Source organism: Hippoglossus stenolepis, chromosome 8 (genome assembly GCF_022539355.2).
Source record: "Hippoglossus stenolepis isolate QCI-W04-F060 chromosome 8, HSTE1.2, whole genome shotgun sequence".
Classification (NCBI taxonomy): domain Eukaryota; kingdom Metazoa; phylum Chordata; class Actinopteri; order Pleuronectiformes; family Pleuronectidae; genus Hippoglossus; species Hippoglossus stenolepis.
Window position 1 is genome coordinate 3,924,405 of NC_061490.1, and position 26,828 is coordinate 3,951,232.

General features: G+C 42.3%; 1 protein-coding gene across 2 annotated transcripts; it reads left to right on the forward strand.

Annotated features, from left to right (window-relative positions):
• Positions 1-2,122: 2,122 nt before the first annotated feature.
• On the forward strand, positions 2,123-8,619 carry zgc:91890 (solute carrier family 52, riboflavin transporter, member 3-B). Of its 2 annotated transcripts, none has more exons than XM_035164602.2 (4): positions 2,123-2,284; positions 5,281-6,345; positions 6,507-6,630; positions 7,171-8,619. In XM_035164602.2, the coding sequence occupies exons 2-4, from the start codon at positions 5,327-5,329 to the stop codon at positions 7,381-7,383; spliced, it is 1,356 nt and encodes a 451-aa protein (XP_035020493.1). In that variant the 5' UTR covers positions 2,123-2,284; positions 5,281-5,326; the 3' UTR covers positions 7,384-8,619. The 2 variants fall into 2 exon arrangements, with proteins under 2 accessions (XP_035020493.1, XP_035020492.1); XM_035164601.2 differs by lacking the exon at positions 2,123-2,284 and adding an exon at positions 3,575-3,791.
• Positions 8,620-26,828: the final 18,209 nt, after the last annotated feature.

Genomic DNA, 26,828 nt, shown 5'->3' on the forward strand with positions numbered 1-26,828 from the left:
TAAAATTCTGTTGACGTAGTCGGAGGATAGTTATCTGTATTTGTTGCATTGTTATTATAAATATATTAAATAAAGCACCTTCAACTGCTATGTAATGAAACAAAATATAATACCTTCCTACTACTGCTACTGCTGTATAAGGCACAAACCTCTTTGTTGTAGTATAAAGGTGAATCTAGGTTACACTTTGATACAAATATAAAGTTACTTCACCACTCACCATAACCACAGAATTAGGTCAAATGTCAGGTGCACATTGTCTTGGTGTCTCATTTAATGAGGAATTCTCAAAATAAGAAATTTGATCCGCGGATCCCCGGCTCAGACCGCCCTCCTGTTGATGTCTAACAAGTGAATCTTTCACACCCACCAGCACCGTACATGCAGTACCAATAACACAGACATGTTTGTTTAAACACAGAGCCCCAGAAGTTTTGAGAAAGAAAGCAGAGTTTTGTACTACACAAACAACAATCAGGTCAAAGTAGTGCCCCATAAGGTTCTGATGTTTTATCAAAACACTGTCCTGTGACTGGATCTCAGCGCGTGTTTCTCATGGATATGTGATATTTCCCAGTGTATCAGAGCAGTGAGGTCACACAGTCAGCAGATGTCATTAGAGGTGGACAGATTTGGATCGGCTCACCCTGGAACATTTCGACTTTTATCCTTTATTTTCTTACTAGAGTGATGCATCTCACAACCAGACAATACACACACACTGTTTACCAAATGTTAGGAACATGGGAGCATTGGCTTAACATATAAATGCTAAATAAGCATTCTTTCGAAAGATTCACATTCCCATGCTTCTTCATAGGATGAAGGTTATCACTCAGAATATCTTTCAAAATATACAGTAACAACCAAGAGCTTGTCTTACACACAGCCTGGTAAACTGTCATTTCAGAGTTCTAATGTGGCTAAACTATAAAGTCTGTTTGTACATGACACTGCAGTTTGTGTTTCAAACGCAGTAGAGGGTGAAACTAGAACAGGAAACTGGTGCTTGATTAATTAGTCATACAGACTTCAGATTAAATTCTCCTGAAGTGAGCAGGAGATTGAGCAATCATTTGTCAGAGAAAGGTGAATGTTGTTGTTTCTCCACTCATCCATTCAGGTGTTTCTTTTAGTTTTCCCATCTGTTTAATTTGATCAGATTGTATTTCACTCTATTCCCATTTATACGTTTACCAACTATCTCTCAAGTGCATTCATGAATGGAATGGGAACATACAATATCGGAGCCTGTCGACTATCGACTGACGATGAATTAGCAAATGGCAAAACACATACTTAAAATAATAGGAACAACTGCAATTATGTCAATCAAAAATACTCTGAACCTGCTAAACAATGGATCTAAGGAGTTGTGTGACACAATTGTGCCATTTTATCCACTCTACAAAGAGTATGTTGCATTTCTCAAAAGATAAACCTGGTTGTGTGTATTGAGTGACTTTGCTAAACCTGATCCATCATGTAAAACGCCACAAACTCTAATTAACAACACAACAGAATGTTTCTGCGACAGGAAAGAGCAAATATTTAATTGACATTTGGCAGAAGTTAAAATTTCCCTTAATCCCTCGTCCTGGAAGGATCCAATCAGAATTATTTACTGCATCAAGAGTAATTTGCTTCAACACATGCCTCAAAGGAACATTGTTGTTATGTCTGAAGGAGGGAACAAGTAGTACCAGTCAGTGCAGAGGTGGGTACAAGGGCAGTCAAATGAAATACCATCCAGTGTAGTTACTGCCCAACAGGGGTCATTCATTTGAGCTGGAATTCATGGTGAACAAAAGCCAGGCCAACCCCCGACCAAACACCCACTCACAGAATCACAGACAGCTGTCCACAGTCATCTTCTGCTTGGATAAGCTGGGGTGGGGTTGTGGGTACAAACATCATGTAATAGTCTTTTCCAGCTGAATCTTCATTTACTACAACAATTTTCTAAGCTCCCCTTCTCCCATCCGTCCCTCCTCTCTCCTCTCTTCCTTCCTTATGCCCTTGTTCCCTTCCTCCACCCACCCCCACTGCTGAGAACTTTGGCTCCTGCACTGGATCCCAGGCTCAGCCCTCAACAGTCACATGACACAAATCCAGACATGTGGACTGGTTAAGTACAAAGCATAATATGCATTCATACTTCACAGACAGGAACATCAGAAGGCCACAGTGATTTTACACATCTGAACGGAGAAACTTTTCACACTGGTTTCCACTGCACTTGACCCATTGTTCACCAGAACTGACTCTGCACTCCCACGAGCAGGTAGGTGGCATCTTGTGTAATGTGGGATGATGAATAGTTGTAATTCAAACCAAAGAAAGCGGTTGAGACACTCCAGCTGCCTAATCTCAAGAGGAAATATTTCAGGAGTTTGGCAGATTTCCCACAATACAGTTTTTCAGAATTTAGCTTGACTGCACCTAATGCAGCTTATGCAACTGTGCAAAATGTGTTTTTGTTGCTATTGTACTTCAATCATATCTACTATATGATACATACAAGTATAATTTGACATTGGTTTGCTGTTTTATCACACAAATGTTACTTCAATAATTGACTTTGATGTTTTTTGATTTGTGTAACTGCACGATGGTTTCGTTATTATTTTAAATGTTTTGAATTCACAAAAAACACAATTTGTCAACTGTGCACAGCATATGAAAAGAAGAATCTTTGAGTAATGCTCTAAACAATAATCCTTTTTCATTTGTGTTGCTCTGTAGCAGTCTGGCATGCAGCCAATGAGCCTATATGTTGCTGGCAGCCTAGAAAAAAAGTACTTCAAATTGTTTCAACCCCTTGTGGGCGCTAGACGAAAACTCAGATGATCACCAAAGTCATGAGGATTCATCTTCTGGGGACCATGGATGTTTGTTGTCAATCAATGTTTCAGAGATTTTCAGTCTCAAATTTTCAGAGTGACTGAAGACCATCATTGCCATCCCTTCAGCTGCACTGCTAAAACACAGACACTTTATTATTTACACATTAAAAATTATATTAAAAAACTTGACTCTGCATCAGAGTGTTTGCCCTAATATTTGGTTTGTTCAGAATAGTTAAACAACTAAACAACTAAATGTTGTGACTGTGCAATTGAACTGATTTATATGTCATATCTGCACTGGTAAAGTTGACAAACTGGTCTTTACAGATGAGGACATGTGATCATACCATAAGTGATAGGCATGAGAAAAGCTGACTCATGCTACAGACCTGCTTTTACAGTTAAAATTCCAGGACAGACTCTTCCCGCCATGCTGAAGCAGAGACAGAGTCAATGTGATATTTCTAACTATATATCACATATTATGACTCTTATGGTGAAGCTACTGTGGGGTTAAATGAGGGTAGAATACAAGGTCGCATGCTGGTTGGGGGAGGGAAGAAAAGGAGGAGCTATTCTCACTGAGACCATCCTCTTAGTTCTCTTCCCTCCTATTGGTGAGCCCCAGGACACGCACCCACACACACACACACACACACACACACACACACAGACCATGTGGCTGGATACACTTGGATTTTGAAACCACCCTCCAACGGTATCATGGAGGTTGAGCACATGTGCGCCTGTGCAGTCCCTCCCACTCCTGTCAAGTACAACAGAGACACGGAAGCAGAGTGTAAACCGCCCGCTCTCTGTGTGTGTGTGTAAAGAAAGGGAGAAGGACAGCACTCACACAGAAAAAACTGTGATCACAATGCAGTGAGAGGTTTTTGAGTGGAGAGAAGAGTCTGATCACCTCCTGGCTTTGTACTGAACGAGGTAAGATGATACAGAACGTTGTGACAGCACCGAACTGATGCATGAGAGGAAGTCAGGGTTATTGGACTGCTGGGTTATCCTTGAACCACAAGGCCTGTTTTAGTCTGTCTGCTCCCATAGGGTGTAACAAGAGGACATTGTACAGTCTTACATTTGAGATTCAGAAGCAGTTTTGAGGAAGTTCAGTCAGCACTAGTTTCTTGTTTTGAATGTGACTGATATGTTTGATATAAACATTTTCATACTGTATTTTTAATGATCTGGTTGCTGTAAAAGTTCCTGCCCTCTCCCAAGAGGCAATCGTTTAGATGTCACAACAGTGGATATGTAGTTTTATGTGGCACCTTCACCGTCATTTCCCTTTAATGTGTCTGTTTGTGTCCCGACCACATAGTGCTGTATGTGAGCAGCACTGTGTCAGTGTGTTAAAGGTCACGCAGCCTTCTCTTACCAGAGAGCACATGAGAAAAGGATGGAATTAGAGGCAGAGAAAAGGGCAATACTGGGAAAGTCAATCCCAGCCACCAGGGCCACATGTTTTATATTGAATATTAAATGATGTATGTTTATTTTTTACTTTACTGAAACTGTTTATGCATATGTTGATATGTAGTTACCAAACTTCATCATCTTGGTCTTTTTTAAGCCATGTTAGAAGCTTATGGCTTAATGAGTTGCAATTACGCAATCGGCATTTAAATGCAGCCTCCGAAGGATGGGGTCCCTGAATTGAGACAGCTTTTGTGATCATTGCGAATTGGCAAATGTTACTATGCTAACATGCTAAATTAATTAATTAATATTTTTTGAACATCAGTAAGCACGCTGATATTGGCTTTAAGCTAAAAGCAACACTACAGTGCTGCTAGCATTTTTGCATTCAAAGATTAAGTTTGTTTCAATTCACCTGATCAGCACCTTTTCTGGTTAAATAATAAATAATCTGAGTCGAAAAAACTGTTCCATTAAAGGGATAGTTCACAGAAACATTTTAATTCACTCATTATCTACTCACCACTCTGCCAATGGAGGGGTGGGTGAAGTGTTTGAGTCCACAAAACACTTTAGGAGTCTCAGGGGTAAACAGTGTTGCAGCCAAATCCAATACAATTGAAGAAACTGCTGATACATTTTTCAAACGTCACAAAACAACAGAAAAAAAACACAACATGCCTCCATACAGCTCCTGTGGTGTCATCCAAGTGTCCGGAAGGCCCGACATTCAAATTCCACTTGAAATGGCGTCATTTACACCAAGTACTTAGCCTAAATGTCTCTGTGATCCTCCTCTGAGCCACGTTCACACGCCCACACACACTGCCCACAAGCCCTCACCCAAGTACAGGCGTGGGGTGCGCGTTAGAAATTAGCAATCTAACCCTAAACCAAACTGTGCTTCATATAAAACTGTAGATTTTTCAGATTGTAAGGATCCCTCAGGTTATACATTCTACAAATCAAACTGACTCATATTCTGTCTGTATTTCAGAGAGCGGACGTCGACTTTTCCTGATCTTCCTCAACCTGCCTCCATCATGTCACTGCTCACCCACGTGCTGGCATGTCTGTTTGGTATGGGCTCCTGGGTGGCCATCAATGGGATGTGGGTGGAGCTCCCCCTCATTGTACCAGGGATCCCAGAGGGGTGGTACTTGCCATCGTACCTAACAGTCCTAATCCAGATGGCCAACATCGGCCCTCTCTTCATCACCCTGATGCACCGCTTCCGTCCAGGGGTTCTAGATGAGCGACCGGTCATCTATTGCATTGTGGGGTTGGGGATCATTGCTACATTCCTGCTGGCTTTCTTTTGGAGGCACACAGTGACAATAGGGGGCTCTCTGCACAGTGTTCCCCTGCTGGTGCTAAGTTTCCTGCTCTCTGTAGTAGACTGCACCTCCTCTGTTACTTTCCTGCCTTTTATGATGCGGCTGCGTCCACAGTACCTCACCACTTACTTTGCAGGTGAGGGCCTCAGTGGTCTAGTGCCTGCACTGGTTGCTCTGATTCAAGGTGTGGGTGTGGTCCAATGTCAGAATGCCTCTTTGGCTGTTGGGGCCAACAAAACAGCTGATAATTCAGAGCTACAAGCCATTTACCTGCCGGCTAAGTTTTCTGCCCAGGTCTTTTTCATCTTCCTCAGTGTTATGATGGTCGTGTCCCTGGCAGCCTTCATCTTACTCAACCATCACCCAGCTGTTGCTCGGGAGAGAATGAATGACCTCTACTTCAGTGAGGATCTGGGTGTGGGGAAGAGAGAACAAGGCCTGTCTCTGCATGCTCAAACACCAGAGCAGAAGCCCATGATCAGTCCCCTGGAGGCGGTCGGAAGGGTACCCAGGAGCACTTTTGGGAGGGGGACATACAGCAACCTCCAGTTGGTGTTCATCTTTGTGGTGCTGGCCTGGGTCAATGCTCTGACCAATGCAGTGCTGCCCTCAGTGCAGTCCTACTCCTGTCTGCCTTACGGGAACAAGGCCTATCACCTAGCTGCCACCATGGCAGCTGTCGCTAACCCAGTGGCCTGCTTCATTGCCATGTTTATGCCAATTAGGTAAGAATGATTTGTGCAACTACCTCTTTACACAAAGGCTCCTTTATATGAAGACTTATGATTGTTTCAGTCTCCTCACAAAACACTAATTTCAAAAACTATAAAAATAAGATGTAATTTCCAAGTAGTGCAGTGTAACATACAGTTTGAATTGCTTCCAGATCTCTCATCTTCATGGGGTTCTTGACCATGTTTGGGACTGGATTTGGAGCCTACATCATGGCCATGGCTGCTCTTAGTCCCTGCCCCCTGCTGGTCCACAGTGCTTCTGGAACTGTGGTCATAGTAAGACTCTTTCTCTAAATGAATTCAGTCAGTTCTTTCTTGTACATGAGATCGCTTACTCACATGAGTAAGATAGATACTTGTCGACTCAAACCTGTCTGACTTTAACTTTTGGAATGATGGTTTTATTGCCAAAAATAGCAAGAAGGCAGGGTCGCAATGAGCATGTCTCCAGCTCTGAAATATTCTTATCCTGACAGGTTTTGAGAGTCCATTTCCCTTCAGTTAGGCATGTGACCTAACAAATCTGAAGTTTGTATTAAAAAACTTTAAAAAACAGCTTTAAACTGAGTTACAATGTGCTTAAGAGTAATACAGAGTAAACAAATTTAAGTACTGCCAAATATTTAAAAACTGTTAAATCAAACATGGTAGTGAACGCCTCCTGATCTAACCTGTTTATGATGCAAGGCACTGACAGTTCTTGAGCAAGCTAATATGTTGTCATCAATCCAGGACATGTTACAACCTTAATGCTGTCTTTGTAACAGGGACTGGATGTTGTTCGGATAACTGATATTCATCTCTTTTTTGCTACAGGTGCTGACATGGATCCTGTTTGTCCTGTCCTTGTCCTACGTGAAGGTCATCATTGGGGTGATTCTGCGGGATGAAGGCCACAGTGCCCTAGTGTGGTGTGGAGCAGTAGTGCAGTTGGGCTCCATGGTTGGGGCAGTATCCATGTTCCCATTGGTCAGCACCTATGGACTTTTCAAGTCAGGTGATGCTTGCAACACTAAATGTCCACTGTAGACTATAGATATGTTTATGAAAAACACTGCTGTACTAAACTTAAATCCAAGTTGCACTTACTTTGGTAGCACTGAACTTATTGTAAGAGATTAACATGTTCCCAACTTGTTTCATCAGAACTAAGATGTTACAGGTAATTATCTGCAACTATAACAATGTTGCACAGATGTCTGTATTTATTGACTGATGAACTGTACATATGCTGACATGACATCTAGGGTCATTTTTACACCTGAAAGTTCGGACCATGGTCAGAATAAATCCTTTAAACTTTGTTACATTGTTTACATTTGATCCGCTTAGTTTTGATTTCACATTGAAATTTAGGAAGCAGACTAAAGACTGTATGATAAACATTATACTGTTGTCATCACCAACGTAGGCCGTGTCTATCTATACTTGACATTGATTCATTTGTAGACGAGCAAGTTTCTGATGTTGCCGTATTGTCAATTAGGCTAATTGTTTTCACTAACATTTTATTAATAAACTGTATAGAAAAAAGTAATATTTCGATTTGAATGGAGAAAAATTAGTGAACTGTTTCACTATATTAATTTTGTTGCCTCTGTAATATAATTATGGTATTACTGCTAGATAAATGTTGTTGTTGAAACATTACATTGGCAGAGGCAAAGACTACAAGAAATCCTGTAAGTCGCTTCTGCTTCTTATCCTCCTTCTATTGTTTATAGCTGTCTCAACTTCCTGCAATAGGTCAGAAAGTATGAACTATCCCAAATAATGTTTTTTCACTGCAAACACTCTGAACCATGGTTCGTTTGATCTGGACTGAGACCACCTCTTTTGGTCCGACTCAATTTTGGTCTGTTGATCCGGACCGTGGTCTGAGTCATCTTTAACGTCTGCTATTATGGTTCAGACTAAACTGAAAAGTCTAAAGGTCCAGACCAAACGAGGTAGGTGTGAAGGTGCCCTGAATTGTCATTGCTTTGGACGACACAAGACCCACTGAATATTACTGTACTGCTGAGAAAATTACAATTCCTTCTCAATTCAGAGGTCAAAGCCATTTTACTTGAATTGTTTTGAAATGTGGAAGTATAAACAATTGATGTTGTTTTTTTAAGAACCTTACTCTTAAAAATGTGCCTTAATTTGACACTGACAGATGTGAGTTTTTTTGGTTGTTTAACATTAGTACTTTATAGCTTTGTGGATGTTACTAGAGTGGAGAAACTGTTCAACAATACCAAATAAAACCTTTTTATTTTACTGCTGCCTAAATAAGTTATTTATAGTGCAATTGATCTTAAACCTACACCTCATACGACAGAGGGGAAAAAAGGGGAAAAGACTTCTAATATTACAAGAAAATCTTTTTAAATTTACAAAAATAAAGTCATGATGTTACCAGAAATTATAATTTTAGGCTACGTTAAAAGGAGCATAAAGTTACCTACATAAATATAGGTTTCACAAATAACAGATTATGACCTCATTCTCGTAATATACATTTTCTTTTCCTGATCGATTATTTTCCTCATAATATTACCCGTTTATTCTCCACCTTTTAATATTATGACCTTACAAATCTCTGCATTTTTGCCTCTTGCAGTATGTGCCAGGGAAGAGCCCATTGAATTTTAGTGCGGATCCAGATCAGGGGTCGATCCAAGATTTTTCCTTTATCATTATGAGATTGCAGCAACGTTCAACATTGTTGTTGATTTCTCAGATAATAACAATAATAATAAAAATTAGGCATGTTAAAGGGACTTATATTTAAGAGTGTGTGCATTTTGGTGCAGTTCCAAATGAAAATCAGGATCTAGCAAATTAAAATGTGGTTTCATAAGGGAACTGTTGAGCCTTTAGCAGAGGTATGAACACTGTAGTTAAGTTATAATTTACTATAGGTTTCACAAATAATGAAATATGTAATCTTTTTTTCATCACCACATTATCCTAAGCATCAGGATTTGAAAAGATTGTGAAAAAACTGTTTCTCTTCTGACTTAAAGGGGTTTTGAGAACAGATTTTTTTCTTTACACTTGTAATATATAACTTTAGTGTTATATTATATATTTTTCTCTTGAAATCATGACTTTACTCTCATAATATGATTATGTTCTTCTCATAATATTATCACCTTATTCTTGAAATCTGTTTTTTTTTTGCTTTTGTTCATTTTCTGCCACTTCCTGTTTTATTTTGTTACTTGCCCTTTTGTCTCATTTCAGTTGACTTTACTTCCGGCTCTCCCGCTCCTCGCTGATTACAAGCCCTGCCCTTATTGGTTTCACCTGTCTGTTACTTCCTGTATTTAAACCACGTGTTTTCACCTCTTCAGTTTCCTTGCAGTGTTCCAGCAGTTTCTTAGTTTGATCTCAATGCGTCTATGATTAAGCTTTGTTTTTTGACCCTGTCTCAAGTCTCCTGTACCTGAATGACTGTTTGATTACTGAACTTAAAGACTTTTTCTTTAATTTGTACAAGTTTGTGTAGAGTCCTGCTCTTGAGTGCTCCACCTTCCCTCAGCTGGTTTCCAATACAAAACAAGTTTCCACTAAACCTTCCTATAAAAAAATCTACCACCACATAAATAAGCAAGAAGTTATCTGCAAAAATGAAATCATAATAAACCAATGAAGTTAGAATTGAGGTGAATAACATCTGCACATTCAGGTTTTTAAAATTTTAATTCTTACCACAAATAATAAGCTGAGATCACATTTATTGATGTTTCTGTGTAGATTTTCTTTCCCAGGCTAATATTTTGTGTAGGATTTTGCAGACCCGTGATGGTTTGAGATGTGTTGAAGTATTTTGGCTTAGTTAAGCTTGTTTTCTACTATAACTGTTGATTGAAATAAATGATACTTTAACTGAAACATGAAGGAAAGCATGGTAAACAGACAATCTGACTGACAAAGGTAAATACACACTACAGCCGTGTCTCAATTCAGGGGCCACATCCTCCGTCGACTGCGTGGACACCGTCGGCTGAAGCGAAATGAGACAGTCTAGTCTTATTGCGTCACCAGCTTGTTCTATCCTTACAGCCGTCACCAAGCAACAGAGTTACGGACAAAAAGCTGAAAAAATGGGGTCAGAAGTTGTCATTTTCTTTATTTTGTTTTTGGAGGAGCTGAGGATGCTTCACCGTCGTCGTGTTGTACATTTCAGGCTGAGAGGAAACTATGGGCCGGTAAAATAAACCATTTCATCTCTATAGCCTGTACAATTAGCCACCAAGAATGTTGAATTAACTAACAGTTATTTCATGTATGATTAATGTTGTTTTAATTCTGCAATAAAATTTCATATTTAGGATAACCAGTGATAGAATGTATTTGAAAACATTCACTCATGTACTGCACTTACCTACAAATTTAAGGTACTTGTACATTAGTATTTTCCTTTTTATGAAGCTTTATACTTCAAAGCCAATGAAACAGTACCTTGTATGTAAAACAGTTGTACTTTCACGACAAACATTTACGGGACATTTAAATCGCATAAAAATAGAAAGCACCACGGCTACTCTTACAATAACTTTAAACCTGGCATAGTTGTAGTAAGAGACGGTTTTGAAAGTGCAAGTCTTTCAGGTGAAAATGAATACAATGAAATATTGGAAGAAGCCGAGCTGGAGGAGCAGTCAAGTTTTCAGACAGACGTCTCAGAAAATGTTGAGAACGTGATAGAAGAAAAATTTGCAGCAGTGTTGCTTCAGCTGGAAAACATACTTCATGTTCCCAGCAGTGCAGTCGATGAACTTTTACAGGACTTGCACTTCCTGATGAGTTCTGCATCCCTGACTCCATTAAATGCCATTGTTTCAGATTTTTGTACTAAGCATCATCTTGGTCTGAATGCGGCAGAAATTGAGGAACTGGCCTCTGCTGTCTGCATCTCTAACCCCTTGACAAAAGCAATTGGAGATCGAGGCCCATTTTGCACTGCTTTTAAGCGGAAACAGTACTTCAAAAACAAGTTCCAAGTAGTTGAACCAGTTGAATATGCTTTGGATGAAGAGCGTAACCATACCTTATTGCAGTCACTGCAGCAGCTTCTAAGCAAAGACGGTATAACAGATGATGTTGTAGAAAACTTTAGTGCTCACTCAAATGAAACGTCACAACAAGAGTACAAGTCATTTCAGGATGGAGAGTTTTTCAAACAAAATCATTTCCTGTCTGCAGGGGAAATGAGAATATGTGTGACCCTTTACATTGATGACTTTGATAGAAGCACAAACTTTGCGCGATATACTGGATTTTGAGCAACTTATCCCCTGGCCAGCATTCGTCTTTATCATCCATCTACTTGGCATTACTGTGTAAAAGTAGCTACATCAAGGAATATGGATATGGAAAGTGCTTGAACCTCTTTTGCGTGATCTGGTTGTCTTGGAGGAGCATGGGGTGTTTGTCCCACGAATTGGAAAAAATATTAAAGGCACAGTACAATGTGTGGCAGCAGACAATCTGGGGGCCCATGGCATTGCAGGCTTTGTGGAGAGTTTTTCAGGAGAATATGTTTGTCGATTTTGTAGAGGACGTTCTAGTGACTTTCAAACCAAGCCGGTTCTGTCTGGTGACTTTAGTCTTCGATCCAAAGACAGACATAAAGAAGATGTTAAACATGCAGTGGAGAGTGGAAAGCCATGTGTTGGAGTGAAAAGGCCATGTGTGTTGACACAAAATCTTGCTCATTTTGATGTAACAACTGGATACCCCCCTGACATACTTCATGATCTATTGGAGGGTGTTGTTCCAGTGGAACTTGCACAGTGTCTGGGCATTTTAATATCCAAAAAATACTTCTCTTTGGACTCTCTAAATAAAGTGATTCTCAGTTTTCCCTACAAGGGAGAAGATAAGACAAACCGTCCCCATATTGTGCCACAAGCTTTTTAAAGAAAAAACACAATAGGTGGCAACGCAGTGGAAAATTGGACTCTCTTAAGATCGCTGCCTTTCATGGTTGGAGATGTTATACCTGATGGTGAACCGGTGTGGGAGATAAATTTGGATGCTGTTGCCCAGATCCACACAGAAGAATCCATTGGATATCTTCAGTTCAAAATTTCTGATCACAGACAGACATATCAAGAAGTATTTCCAAACCGAAAACTTTTACCAAAGCATCACTACTTGGAGCACTACCCTCACATGATCCAATGTTTCGGTCCTTTAGTTGGAGTGTGGACCATGCGATTTGAGGGAAAACTGTTTTTTTAAGGAAGTTGCACGTCACACCAAGTGTTTCAAAAACATTGCACTCACACTGTCAAGGAAAAACCAGCTGATGATTGCCTATCACATACACTCATTACGTCCACAGAAACCTGGAATTCAAGTGTCAAGTATATCAAGAGTTCCTCTTGATGTGCTGAGAGATGATCTATTATTGCCTATCCAGCAGATGTACCCAAACATGGCCGAAGTACACATGGCTAAAAGTGCAGATTTTAAGGGGATCAATTATAGAAATGGAATGATAGTCATCTGTAGATTTACTGATGGGCTACCTGAATTCGGAGAGATAATAAGGATATGTGTAGTTCAGGATACACTGAATTTCATTGTCAGGGCATTCTCAGCTTGGTTTAGGGAGCACTACCGGGCCTTTGAACTGCAACCATGTCCAACTCGCAAAATGTCCCTGATATCACATGAAGAACTGGCAGAGAAGTACCCATTACATAACTACTTCATTGGACCCCTTCGACTGGTTACGTTTAAAAGATATCCTTATATCAAAAGCATATGTTGAATATGTGAGTAAGCTTCTGTAATTGATGGCTTAATAAGTTGATGTGATTATTTGATGTGCACTTTTTTCTCTCCAGCATGAGCACCTAATACCTGTCATCTTATCCACTTGGACAAGCTGTATAGTGACTACTTCTAACACTGTGGTAAGATATAAACATACAATCCTGATTCCAAACTTAGGGAGCTATGCAAAACATACATCAAAACAAAATGCAATAATTTGCTAATCCTTTTTGACATTTATTCAATCCAAACCGGGAAAGACAGGAAATTCTGAAAAACATTTTTTTCCTGTAAATATGCCCTCATTCAATTTGATGCCTGTAAATTTAGCTTTTAAAACCTAATTAATTCTGTGTACTTGTATTTTTGTCTCTTCTAGACCGAAGCGTTTGGATGATGGCTGCACCAGTAAAACTGCGGATTATTCTTGGTGCCAACAATGCGGAAAAACTGACCATAGAATCGGGCATGCTGGAGTCTGTGGAGGATCTTTCTAATGAGATCAAACGTCAATTTCTTATCTACGGGGCCATTAGACTTCAGTACATGGACAGTGACTTTGATAATAATTTAGTTAACCTCAACCAAATCAGCGATATTCAAGACAGGGGCACAGTGAAAGTCATCTGTATGTCAGATGCTACAGACCTCAACCAATGCAACATGAACCAGAGTGGGGAAGACACCTCTTCGTCATCTTCAACAATAATACTCTCCAGCCCTGATTCGCAAACTGCTCGATCACAGTGGCCAACAACATTCCAAATCCCAAAGTTTCCATATGATGTGGAGATTCAACTTGAAAGCGCAAACCAGGCCTTCTTATCAGATGGAGTTTTTTTTAACCCAGGTCACAAACTCAAATCGGACATCTTAGAAAGTCTTGCTGAGCAAATCATTAAGTTCAAAGCATATCCTTCAAACTTAGAAATAGAAGATGTTGCTGAAGCTTTAATCAAAGCACATCCATGTTTGAGAGAACAAGGATCATTTAGTGGTTTCTATGGATGGAAAATAAGCCTTAAGTACAAGATGGCAAACTATAGGACAAAGCTTAGAAACTTGGGGTGCCCAGAACTTAGCATTAATTCCCTTAAGCACAAACCCACAGATAGATGCCAGCCTGCCTATAATGTCAAAAAACCCAGAAAGGCAGAGGTCAACTTTTGTCCTTCCTATCCTGCTGGGGAGACCCAGGACAGCCTTGATGGTGAAAGATTGGCATTGTTATCTGAGGTCAAGAGACATAACGAAAAAGTAGTCAAAGAGAAGATGGCCAAGACCTTTGCATACAGGACGCAGGAGGTCGTCAGAGACAAGCCAATGATGGTAGAGTTCAAGATCAGATCAAGTGTCATTCCAACGCTTAATGCATGTTACTGTGACTGCTTTCTGAAAGAGCAATATAAGACAGCTGTAATGTGTAAAGCGCAAGTCTGTACTGTAAGGAGTGTTAAGAGTTATTTCAAAAGTTAGCACTGCATTGTTTTCTGCAGTTTTCCTCTGAAGTGCCGCCGATTCGCACCGCAGCAACCATTATGGGAGATGTAGTTTTCTTGTGGGATTTGTATAGAACGAATGTGAAGTGCATTGTTACCTTTCTAATGTTTGTGAACCCACATTAAGTCATTGTGTTTACTCTGTGATGGGTTAGACATGTGAGGCAGGGCTTATTTGTGTTTATTTTGTCCTTTGGTTTACAATATTATTTCATGCATCCTTTACAGTAGTCTAAGAAGAAAATGTGAACTGATGCAGTCCCTGTCACATGTTGTATCATTACAGGTATGATTGTCAAAAATGAATCACTATACGATCGTTTCAATTGACTGGTTTTGTCTACAATGTATACATGTTTTGTTATACTCTGTCTGCATTTGGAGCTGAAAGAGACAGTAGTCTGAGAAGAGGATGTGAACTGATGCAGTCCCTGTCACATGTTGTATCATTACAGTAAAAGAGATCCAAAGAGAGCTGTGGTGTCGGAGTGATTTTGTGGTGTGTCGCAGATTCGCTACACATTGCTGAAGAAAAAGCATGTTGAAGCTCGTTTAAAGTTTTCTGCACAACATTTATACAAGCCTGTGAAATACTGGGAGAATATAGTCTGGTCAGATGAGACCAAAATTGAACTCTTTGGATGACATAATACACACCATGTTTGGAGGTCAAATGGCACTGCACATCACCCCAAAAACACCATACCAACAGTGAAGTTTGGAGGTGGGAACATCATGGTGTGGGACAGTTCTTCAGCATACGGCACTGGCAAACTTCATATAATTGAAGGAAGGATGAATGGAAAAATGTACCAAGACATTCTTGATAAAAATCTGCTGCCATCTACCAGGATGATGAAGATGAAACGAGGGTGGACATTTCAGCAAGACAATGATCCCAAACACACAGCCAAGGAAACTCTCAATTGGTTTCAGAGAAAGAAAATAAAGCTGCTAGAATGGCCCAGCCAATCACCTGACTTGAATCCAATAGAAAATCTATGGAAAGAACTTAAGATCAGAGTTCATAGAAGAGCCCATCCACTACAAGCACACAAGCAGACAGACAGAGAGAGAAAGAGAGGTGGGGGGGGGGGTTATGAAGACCATCATTTACCCCCGAACCCCGACATTCAACGGGTACAACAACAAACGGAGAAAGCAGAATCGCGGGCTGACCTTATATATACAGTCTATGGGGCTGACCAGCGCGGAGAAATGCACGTCCCGTGTGAACAGCCAGGCGGCTGCGCGCTTGAGAACGGCGCTGCGCTGCTCGCAGCGGCGCTTCCGCGTCCGTGTGTAAACCCGGCGTAACGAGTGGGGGCTCTGTGTGTGCTGCTGTTACAGTAGTGCTGAACACTGCAGAAGTCTTCCACACTGCTGGCTGTGTGGCATTGACACAAATTCCAGAGCAAGCGGTCTCGCCCGAGCAACTGCTGCAGCCTCCCAGTCCCAACGATCCAGACAAATGCCACATGTGAGTGAATCGCGGGCTGACCAGCGGAGAAATGCTCGTCCCGTGTGAACAGCCAGGCGGCTGCGTGCTTGGGAACGGCGCTGCGCTGCCTCGCTGCCTCCGGTGTAAACCCGGCGTAACGAGTGTGGGGGACGGGGGGGAGGTGGGGGGTGGGCCAAGGCCATGTAGGGAGACTTCCAGTGCCTTGTTACGACACAAAACCCAGGAAGCTCAATCGAGTCACTCAAGCATGACGTTTCTGACTTAGAGGAACCATAACAAAACGCGCAAGTGTTTTTTTCCCAGAGTTTTTGGGTTGGTAGACATGCCAGATACCCACATTAACGTGTAGAAGCACTAACAAAGTGGAATTTGCATGCTATGTCCCCTTTAAGTGTGTGGGGATGCCCTTCGTGTGAATAATATTCTTTAGTGCTGCCACAATTGAATCTGCTTTCCCGTCAGTCAGGCAAATCAGATCCAGGAATTGGCAGAAGACCTTCCCCTCATTGTCCAAGTATCTAATAATGTCCATATGATACAGTTTATACATTTCAATTAACTGTATATTGAAATTGTATTGGTCAATGAAATGTTACACTTTGGGTAGACCTACCTCACATGAATGTCTAGCTGTTTGCACACAGAGACATCTGTGGTCTCATCAATCTCCAAGCCTATGGCTTGTGACTGAGAAATAGCCCTCAATATTGGCTTCTCGATGACAGCGGCCAGAATTTCCAGCATTCCATCAACTATTCGATGTGACCTATAGTTGGTGCTTTTGCCAATCTAAAAAAATGTTGGAAAGGTTAACATTCAAAGACGCTTGACAATTAAATGCAGTATATGAATTCTTTAATTTTATGCAAGAAAAATCCAATTCATTGTCAATATAGCCATCGCATAAGACAAAACAAAACAAAAATATGGTAAACATTTACAAAAGAAGCTTACATTGAGCTTGTCAAAATAGGTGCAGCCCAAAAGATGAGCTAGTTGCAGCAAGGCTGAATAGTTGGTGTGCTATTTCATGCTTTATTCGCCAGTACAAGCACTTGAATGCCCCCACCACAGCCTCATGCTCCAGGACACCTGTGGGCTCAAATGATGCAAGGACAGTGTTGCCTGAAATGACATGCATCATCAGCATTGAAGAGCCAAACATGTTATTGATCAAATCATAATAGAATATCCTATTCATTCTCTATGAACTGTATTTTATCTATCTATCTATCTATGTATTTATTTATTTATTTATTTATGCATGTAATGTATGTAATGTATGTATGTATGTATGTAATGTATGTATTTACTGACTTCCATACCTAACCTGGATTGCCTGAATCCGGAAACATTTTTGGATCCGGTACTTTTGTTTATCCGTCTACACGAAGCCCTGTCAAGAAAACACGGAAACGCTGGAGCGGAGTGGTGGAAATCGCTGTAAAAACGTCATGGAGCATGCACATAAAGTGAAAGAAGACAAAAGTCGAGATCCTACTAGCAATCTTCCCATTGCTGAACGGCTTCTCTACCACCTGAAATCACTGTTACCACAGCAATCAAACAGGACTAGTTAGAATTGCGCACTTCGCCATAACCCTCGTTTGTGTTAAGTTACGGTTTTGAAACTTCCGTCTATAATTAAAATCTTTTCACGTCAGATTTGATGGTTTTGAACAATGGTCCGATGAAAATAGATTAAACAGTGATAGATTAAAGTGTTGCTTGGTAATGTCATCCCTTTCCTAACCAGCTTCTTAACAACATCGATTTGGTTTATGTTGTTGCTGTTATGAAGTGACGCAGCGAGGTTAATAAGGGTTGGAGGCGAGGCGTGGTGCGTTCACGTCATCGGGTTAGAAGAATGCGAACACGGATCCGCTGGCGGGTTCGGTGGAGGAAAGGCAGGTCCGACAACATTTCTTTCCAGATTCAGGCAATCCAGGTTACGTGTGGACGGCCCTACTTACCAAGATCAGTCTTGTACAGCCAGGGGGAGTATTTCCTCTGACAGCCAAGCTGGGTCAAAACCTGTCATCCGGTGGTGACTGGACTGATGCTTGTCTGGGGCTGGGCGTGCAACACTTGGGCTCTTTTCTGTACTTGGACCCAGAGCAGGAGAGCTACTCTGGCTGCTACTCGCAGGAGAGTGAGGGTTGCCATCTTCACCACCCTGGGAGCGTTTAAAAAACGCTTTTCAGGTGGTTGATGCGACATGTTTTCCGATGGATGCTCTCTGTCCGCTGGTGGGAGTGTGCTCACCTGTGTGTGCGCGCACGTGTCAGTGTGTGTGTGTGCACGCACGTGTCTGTGTGTGCGCGTGCGCAGGATGGAACTCCGCCGTGCGTGATACAGAGAGCAGAGGAGAAATCTAAGCCGACCATGTAGAGACAGAAATGACATGCCGTTGTGTAAATAAGATAAATAACATAAGGCCATTGAGATTGTTTAATAAAAGAGCAAGCTATAGACCTGTTTTATAGACCCCCTAATATAATGGTAGGGGAAACACTGAGCTACGACCACTGGGCAGAGGGTGTGCTTGCCACATGCACTCACACACACGACTTCATGCTATGAGATGTGAAAGAGCTCATGGGACCAAAGCTCCCCCTCTTTCCTGCATGGTCCTCCTCACACACTGGCTGCTTTCACACCAAGAGGACAACCTCTGCGACTCATCTTCTTATTTTTTATTCTTTTTTAACAGTTGTGACAGAAAATGGTTACAGAAAACATTTCATGCAGACTTTTTTTTTTGTTTGGATGTGGTAAACTGGAGCTCCCAGTGTGAATCCACACCCCTTCAGTAGAAGACACGTATATGCGCGTCCTCATTTAAAGCATTTCTACCATTTAAAGAATCTGCTCAAAGAGGAGAAGAATCTGGACATTCTGCCGGGTTTTTTGGACATGTGGCTTTCCATAGAGGCGGCGATTCTTTTCTCGACCTCTGGTTCTTTTCGATAAATGGAAAGCAGCAGCGTTTCTGGACAGTCCCACATCTTACACAGGTCCTTGAACACGGCCTTGTGGAGGACATTGATTATATCTGGGGACATGTCTAAGTCAATGTCTTGGACTTCGGGTGTATTTTTTCAAACAGGTATTGAGTGAGGTGTATTGATTCGTCACACAAGTTCACTTTGGACTTTGCATACACTCGAGTGACGAACTGGTCGATGACGAGATTGACATACATCTTTTTGCGGGGTTCTGCCCGTTCCGTTGCACTGTTGATCTCTGAGACCGGAGATCCTACTATGGGCTCAATCTCCATTAAAGCGGAGGTCACCCTCTTGGTGTAGTCACCGGCCTGTTTTGAGAACCACCAGTTCATCAATGGCAGGAAATTGATCACTCTCTCCTTTATGTCTGCGTACATCTTTTTGTGGGACTTAGGAACAGACACTTTCGTCACTTCAGCTGAACTCGCCACTAAAATGTCAGTTGTGACATACCTATAGAGGACATCGGTAAGGACGGGGGCGTTTGCAGGTGAAACTCTGTCCTTGGTCTCTGTCAGAAGCAGAGACTCCACACTATCCATCAGAGACTTGACTGACTCACTGCTCGGGACTTGGGTCTCCTTACTGAACTTCTTCCTGACTTGTGTCCTCATCTTGAGCATCGATGCTGTGGCCAAAAACTTTGCAAAAGCTTCTTGATCCTCTTCCCCACTCCTTTCCAAAACTTCTTGTGGCTCTTTGAGGATTTGGAGCCTCTACTCGAATCAGATGATCTGACGCTCTCCTCTTCACTAATTATCTGATATATTTCATCTGCAGCAGCTTTAAACTCCAGAGAAGATTCAGATATCAGCCCACTCAGGTCAGATTCGGACATTTCGTCCACAAAGGGCTCGATGATGTCACTCACCTCCTTCCCGATGATTTCCTGGACGGCCTCACTTGTCCTATAGTCACTGCTGCGGACTGATGATTCTGAGGATGTTCGTCTGTCAGAGCGAGAACTGCGTGATGAAGAGTCAGTGCGTGAAGAGGTTGGTTTCCCCCTAGGGAACTCGTTTATCAGCTCAAATGTCTTTTGACTGCGTAGTTTCGGCTTGAACGAGCCCTCGATGTCGCCGGCAGATTTCTTCAACACTTTGCAAACACAATTGACCATTTTCTCAAGTTTGTTGGCTGTGGTCTGGTGACACTGTGGCAGTCTGGTGGAGCATCCGTTGGTGGAGCGCTCAGACCGGCGGGAATTGACCCTCTCTGTCATCTCCTCTGCAACCAACTCAGTGAGTTGATCCAAACTCACAGACTTTTTTAAGCTGCCTGGTGCTAAACTCTGATGGAGAGCGTCTCCCAGACTGGACTGGACACTCTCCGCAGTAAAGGGAAAGTCGTTGTGTCCATGTGCTGTGATCAGGTCTGAGGACACAGACAAAGTCATGTTCAGAAGAAGTTCTGCCAACAGAAACCTTGTGACGTTGTCTGGTGTTTCTGATTTTAACAGTTCCCACTGCTCCGCAGTCAACTTGGTATAAAGATCCTCAATCTGCATGCGAATAGTTTCAACTGTCATGCTGGGAAGCTCCAATGCATTAGATGTATCCATGGTGAATGTCTGTATTGCAGTCTCCTCCATATCTGGGTTTAGGTCTATTTGATCTGTTTCTTTCCACTTAGCGCTGCTGACCAAGGTAGTACAAAACGCCCTTGATATGGAACATGAAGGGTATCTTCTTCCAACCATAAGTCATATAGACACATCAAAGACATGATAAAGAACCAAAGACAATTTTAAAGATCTCAAATAACGTTGAAGATCAAAGCCACAAAAAGATTGACTCTAATACAAAGCCCGGCCTCTTGTTCAAAGACATTGTTATTTTAAGGGCGTTTTCAGTCATGAATTGCGGAGGATGTCCGAGCCTCTTCTTCTTCTCTGTTTGGTTTATTGTCTGTTAAAATTTAAACTAAATGCATAGCATTTCCAACCCATTGCACTGACTCTCCAACCAACCAACCGTATGACGTAGCCAGTGATGTAATATCAATATGGCGGCAGGCCAATAGCAAAAGCACAAATCAGTAGCAACAATAAATCTATTATAATTTATTTTTCCAAAAATAAATGACTACACACACAAAAAATAGACTGTTTTACGTCCACTTTAAGTACAGTTTTTTTTTACGAAATATGACGTCTTCAAATCCAGCCTCGTTTCATCACCTTCCTCTTCCACTTTTTTATTGTGAATTTTATTCATAATGAATCTGTTGGTGAAAATGTAATAGAATAATCTGTAATAGTTTAAAGGTAATGAGGTAATCCATTATTCTTTTTATTTTCATTGTTTTACAGGTGGGGGTTTGTGGCGCATGCTGGTATTAATGGGAACTCCAGACCAATAACTTACACCCCTGCAGCACAGATAACTGCTTTAACAGCTTTGACAATGTTGACGTATTTTGTTCCAGCCACCTGTCTGTATGGGTTACCCTCCAGAGTGACATCGCAGCACGGAGGGGAGAACACTCTGGTTGCTCTTTTAATGAACCTTCTGCAGGGACAAGGACATGCAAGGCACATTACAGGCCGGTCTGTGCACAACCAACGTATTGAACATCTTTGAAGAGATATTTTCCTGCAGGTTGTGCACTACTTCTGCATGCTTTCTATTCGTTTGAAAATTAACAAATATTGAACCCTAAAGATAACATTGAAAATGGCATTAGAAATAGTGTATAAGCCAGAAATTCAAAAACGACTAATTTATCCAGACGTGCTTGGAACAACCATAGAATCAGATCGGCTAAGAATTATGGAGGGCCAAACGGTTGAAAAACACGTGAATTAGCCACGTGCAAACTACACGTAAAGAACAACTTAACAACACGTAAACAAACTAGTTGTCAGTTTGCAATGTCTGAACCAATGAAACATTGTTTTAAATGTTTTTTTCCCCCGTGGCAATGTCTTAAGTTTTGTGTGTTTGTTTACACTGCAAAAACTCAAAATCTTGCCAAGTATATTTTTCTAATTTCTAGTCAAAATATCTCATCACACTTAATATAAGACAAAATCACCTAAAGAGTAAGATCTAAGTGAGATAAAGGAGCTTGTTTTTAGACAGTGCATCTTGAATATCTTGTTAAGCGAAACAGTCTTGAAAACATCTTGTTTTGAGTCATATCTCAGATGAAACAAGCTTTTTTGACAAGAAATAGACTTAACTTGAATTGAGACAACAAATCTGCTTTATTGAAAACTGCAGGTCAACATGCCCAACTCACAACAACTCACAATGCACAGTACAGTGTGGCTATTTTTCTTACATTTCCATCAAACCATGTCCATGTGATATGTAAAAAAGACAGAGGCAAAAGCTGGAATGAGGTTTCCTTCTCTGTTCTGTTGCACTCTGGACATACTGCACCACATTATTCCAAAAGTAATAAGTAAAAATAAATGCTGTCATCAATTACAGTGTTTGTCAGTGCTTAAAAAAAAAAAATTCAGCCCAAATACCCACACTCAATACAGACTCAAGAATGATGTTTGATGATGTCTGTGAGATCATACTTCAGTGGAATGTACTTGCTATTATTGAAGTTTACATAGTAGTATGGTGTATAATCAACAAGCTTTTCAGCATCCATGAAAATATTGGCTTGAGCTAGGTCGGGAACTTCTACCTCGTAAGCTAAATAATGATCATTCCACCCAACTGTAGAGAGAGGTTGGCATTCAAAACAATACACTGACGCATTTAAAATATAAATGTTTTTCACAAGTGCAAACTCTGGAGTATCATTGATGACATAAGAAATAACCAAAGATTTTCCACATGTATGCTTATTTCCATGTTGCATAATCCACTGTACCGAAACTATATGTTCAACGTGCTCTATTCCTAAGAAGTCTTTAATCTTTCCTTCTACATAGGGAACATTTTTCACCTCAGAGGCTGGGCCCATGTCAACTTAACTTGAACAAATTGGATGTTTCTCGTGCACATTCTGACTACATTCATAAAGTTGGTTGTGCTTCACAAGAGACTTACAGATATTTTTAAAACTACTTAAGCCCACTGCTTAAAAAAGCAATGCTTTGACTCAAAGCGCATACACATATGCCTCACTGTAGGACCAAGTGCCTTAATCTGAGAAGGAAGATGCAGCAAGTAATGATGTTTAGGTATAATATTTGCATCTGGAAACAGTTGTTTGAAATGTTTTAAATGTTGCTCTATTAAAAGCTTCAGCCTTGAAAGAGTTGAGAGAGCAATAATAGGTGAAAACAGAATTTTGACTATCTCCAACAACTTAAGTAGCATTTGTGTGTAATCATTTTCTCCAATTTTGTCAATGAGAAATGGCAGGATCTTTAACAAAACCAGCATATGCCCAGCTGACTGTTTCAATTTATTGACATTTGATGACAGTGTATTGACAGATATGGGGCAAGGCTTATCCCTTGCATCCACAGGAGAATAAGGGAAACAAATAATTGCACTGTTGAATGTCCATAAGTGTAATGTACTGAGAGGTGTTGGACTCAAATGCTCGACTCGGAGACAGAGATGATCAAGAATAACTTTTACTGTATGGTTACGGTACACGGAGTGGCAGTCCAGTAACAAACACAATATTCCAATAAGTGTCGGGCAGCAGCAGAAGTCGAAGGAGATCCAGTCCAGGTTCGATACACAGGTGAGGCAGTCCAATAACAAACACACAATTCCAATGAGGGTCAGGCGGTAGCAGGGTTCGGTGAAGATCCAGTCCAGGTTCGGTACACGGGTAGACAAAAGTTGAACAGGCAGAGGTACCGACAGGGAGGAAGCAAAAGCGGAGTCGATTACACAGACCGGGGTCGGAATCACTAGAGACTTAATTAACATGGAAATCGCTGGGACGCTTGAGACACGGGGAAACAAAGATGAACTGGCAACTCGACACAGGAACACACAGACTAAATACACTAGGTGATGAGGAACAGGTGCAAACAATCGGGAGGAGCAGACAATCAACAAGGTGGAGCACACACAAGGCAGGGAGTGAGGAGTCTGAAACGAGAGGAGAGATGAGTAACCAATAACAACCCAGAACAGAAGAATAAACGATAAACATCAGGCCAACTTAACTAGTATGCAGGGCTGGATGTAACAGTATTTAGGGACGGCACCGGACGTCCCAGGCTGGTCAGGATGAAGGCGGTTAAAGTCTTGAATGAGGGTCGGGTCAACAATGTTCTTCGTTGACACACGCCCTCTCCTCAGGACCGCCCTCCCAGTCTACCAATAGTGGCCGGACCGCCAGTGGCGAACTGCCAAGAGGCGTTTGACCGTATACACCGGACCTCCATGGACGATCCTGGGAGGAGGAGGGGGCTTGGTGGGAGGGACCAATGGACTCTCCAATGCAGGCTTGATCCGGGACACGTGGAAGGTGGGATGCACCCTCATAGACCTGGGAAGCTTGAGTCGCACTGCAGCGGGGTTGATGATCCTGGAGATGGGGAACGGACCAATAAACCGGGGGGCCAACTTGCGGGACTCCACACGTAGGGGAATGTCACGGGTGGACAGCCAAACTCTATTGCCAGGTTGGTACGTGGGTGCAGAAGTCCGTCGTCGGTCCGCCATCCTTCTTGCACGGACTGAGCTTCTTAGGGGGACCTCACGGACCCCACTCCAGACCCGACGGCACTGATGGATGAACCTCTGGGCAGAGGGGACGTTGACTTCGTTCTCTAGGTCGGGGAACAGTGGTGGTTGGTAGCCATAGGCACACTGAAATGGGGAAAGGCCGGTAGATGAACTGGGTAACGTATTGTGTGCGTACTCTACCCAGATGAGATGATTACTCCAGGTAGCCGGGTTTTGGGAGACAAGGCATCGCAGTCCGGTCTCCAGTTCCTGGTTCATCCGCTCCGCCTGGCCGTTGGACTGGGGATGGTATCCGGAGGAGAGACTGACTGTGGCGCCGAGGAGGGAACAGAACGCCTTCCAGAACTGGGAAACAAACTGTGGACCCCGGTCTGACACCACATCCTTCGGAAACCCATGGATGCGAAAAACATGCAACAGGACAGCCTCCGCAGTTCCTTTGGCAGAAGGCAGCTTGGGCATGGGAATGAAATGAACCATCTTAGAGAATCGATCAACAACTGTTAAGATAGTGGTGTTACCTTTCGAGGGAGGCAACCCGGTAACAAAGTCCAGAGAGATGTCAGACCAGGGGCGATGGGGCACAGGAAGTGGCTGCAGAAGCCCAGGGGTGGCCGTCACGAGCTCTTGTTCTGAGCACACACGGCACAGGCAGTCACATATTCCTGACCTCTCCCTCCATGGATGGCCACCAGAAGCGTTGTCTGACCACAAAGAGAGTCCGCCGTATCCCAGGGTGACAAGAAACCCGGGAGGTATGAGCCCAATGGATGACCTGGGAACGAAGTGGAACAGACACAAACAACCGGTTTGGGGACAGCCCTGCCTGACTATTCATATTTTCCTGTCTGACCTTTTGTTCAATTCCCCAGGTAACGGCCCCTACCACACAGGATGGAGGCAAGATATTAGAGGGGAACCTCGGGGCAGAACCAGGGTCAAACAAACGAGACAGTGCATCTGCCTTAGCATTCTTGGAACCAGGGCGATATGACAAGGAGAAATTAAATCGATTAAAAAACAAAGCCCACCTGGCCTGTCTGGAATTGAGTCGTTTGGCGGACCGGATGTACTCAAGGTTTTTGTGATCAGTCCAAACCAAGAACGGCTGCTCTGCTCCCTCCAACCAATGACGCCATTCCTCCAGAGCCACTTTAATAGCCAGCAACTCCCTATTCCCCACATCGTAATTTCGTTCAGCGGGAGAGTTTCCGAGAGAGAAAGGCGCAGGGATGGAGTTTCTTGTCCACTTGTGATCTTTGAGAGAGGATCGCCCCAACTCCTACGTCAGAGGCATCAACCTCAACCATGAACTGAAGACTAGGGTCCGGGAGTGTAGGACCGGGCAGTAGTAAATGTCTCCTTCAATCTTTGAAAAGCTCTCTCAGCCGGTAGTGACCACTGAAACTTCATGTTGGAGGAGGTCAGTTTATGCAATGGGGAAGCAATAGTGCTGAAGTTTCTAATGAAACGTCTGTAAAATTTGCAAAACCCAGAAAGCGTTGGAGATGTTTGCGAAGTAGGAGTAGACCACTCAGTCACAGCGCTAACCTTTGCCGGATCCATCTGGATGTTGTCTTGAGAGACGATGAACCCTAGGAAAGCGACGGAGGACATGAAATTCACACTTCTCTGCCTTTACAAAGAGTTGGTGGGTGAGAAGACGCTGGAGAACCTGGTGAACATGCTGGACATGAGTGTCCTCATCTGGGGAGAAGATGAGGATATCATCCAAATAAACAAAGACATATTTATTCAACATGTCGCGGAGTACGTCGTTAACCATCACCTGAAATACCGCTGGCGCATTAGATAAACCGAATGGCATCACAAGGTACTCATAGTGCCCACTGGGGGTATTAAAGGCCGTCTTCCATTCATCCCCTTCTCTTATCCTCACCAAGTGATAGGCGTTCCTCAGGTCCAGCTTGGTGAAGACCGTAGCGTTCTTTAGTAGCTCAAACGCAGAGGAGATGAGGGGAAGAGGATACCGATTCTTGATGGTTATCTCATTCAATCCCCGATAATCAATACAGGGGCGGAGCGTCTTATCTTTCTTGGCAACAAAGAAGAACCCAGCTCCGGCAGGAGAGGAGGACGG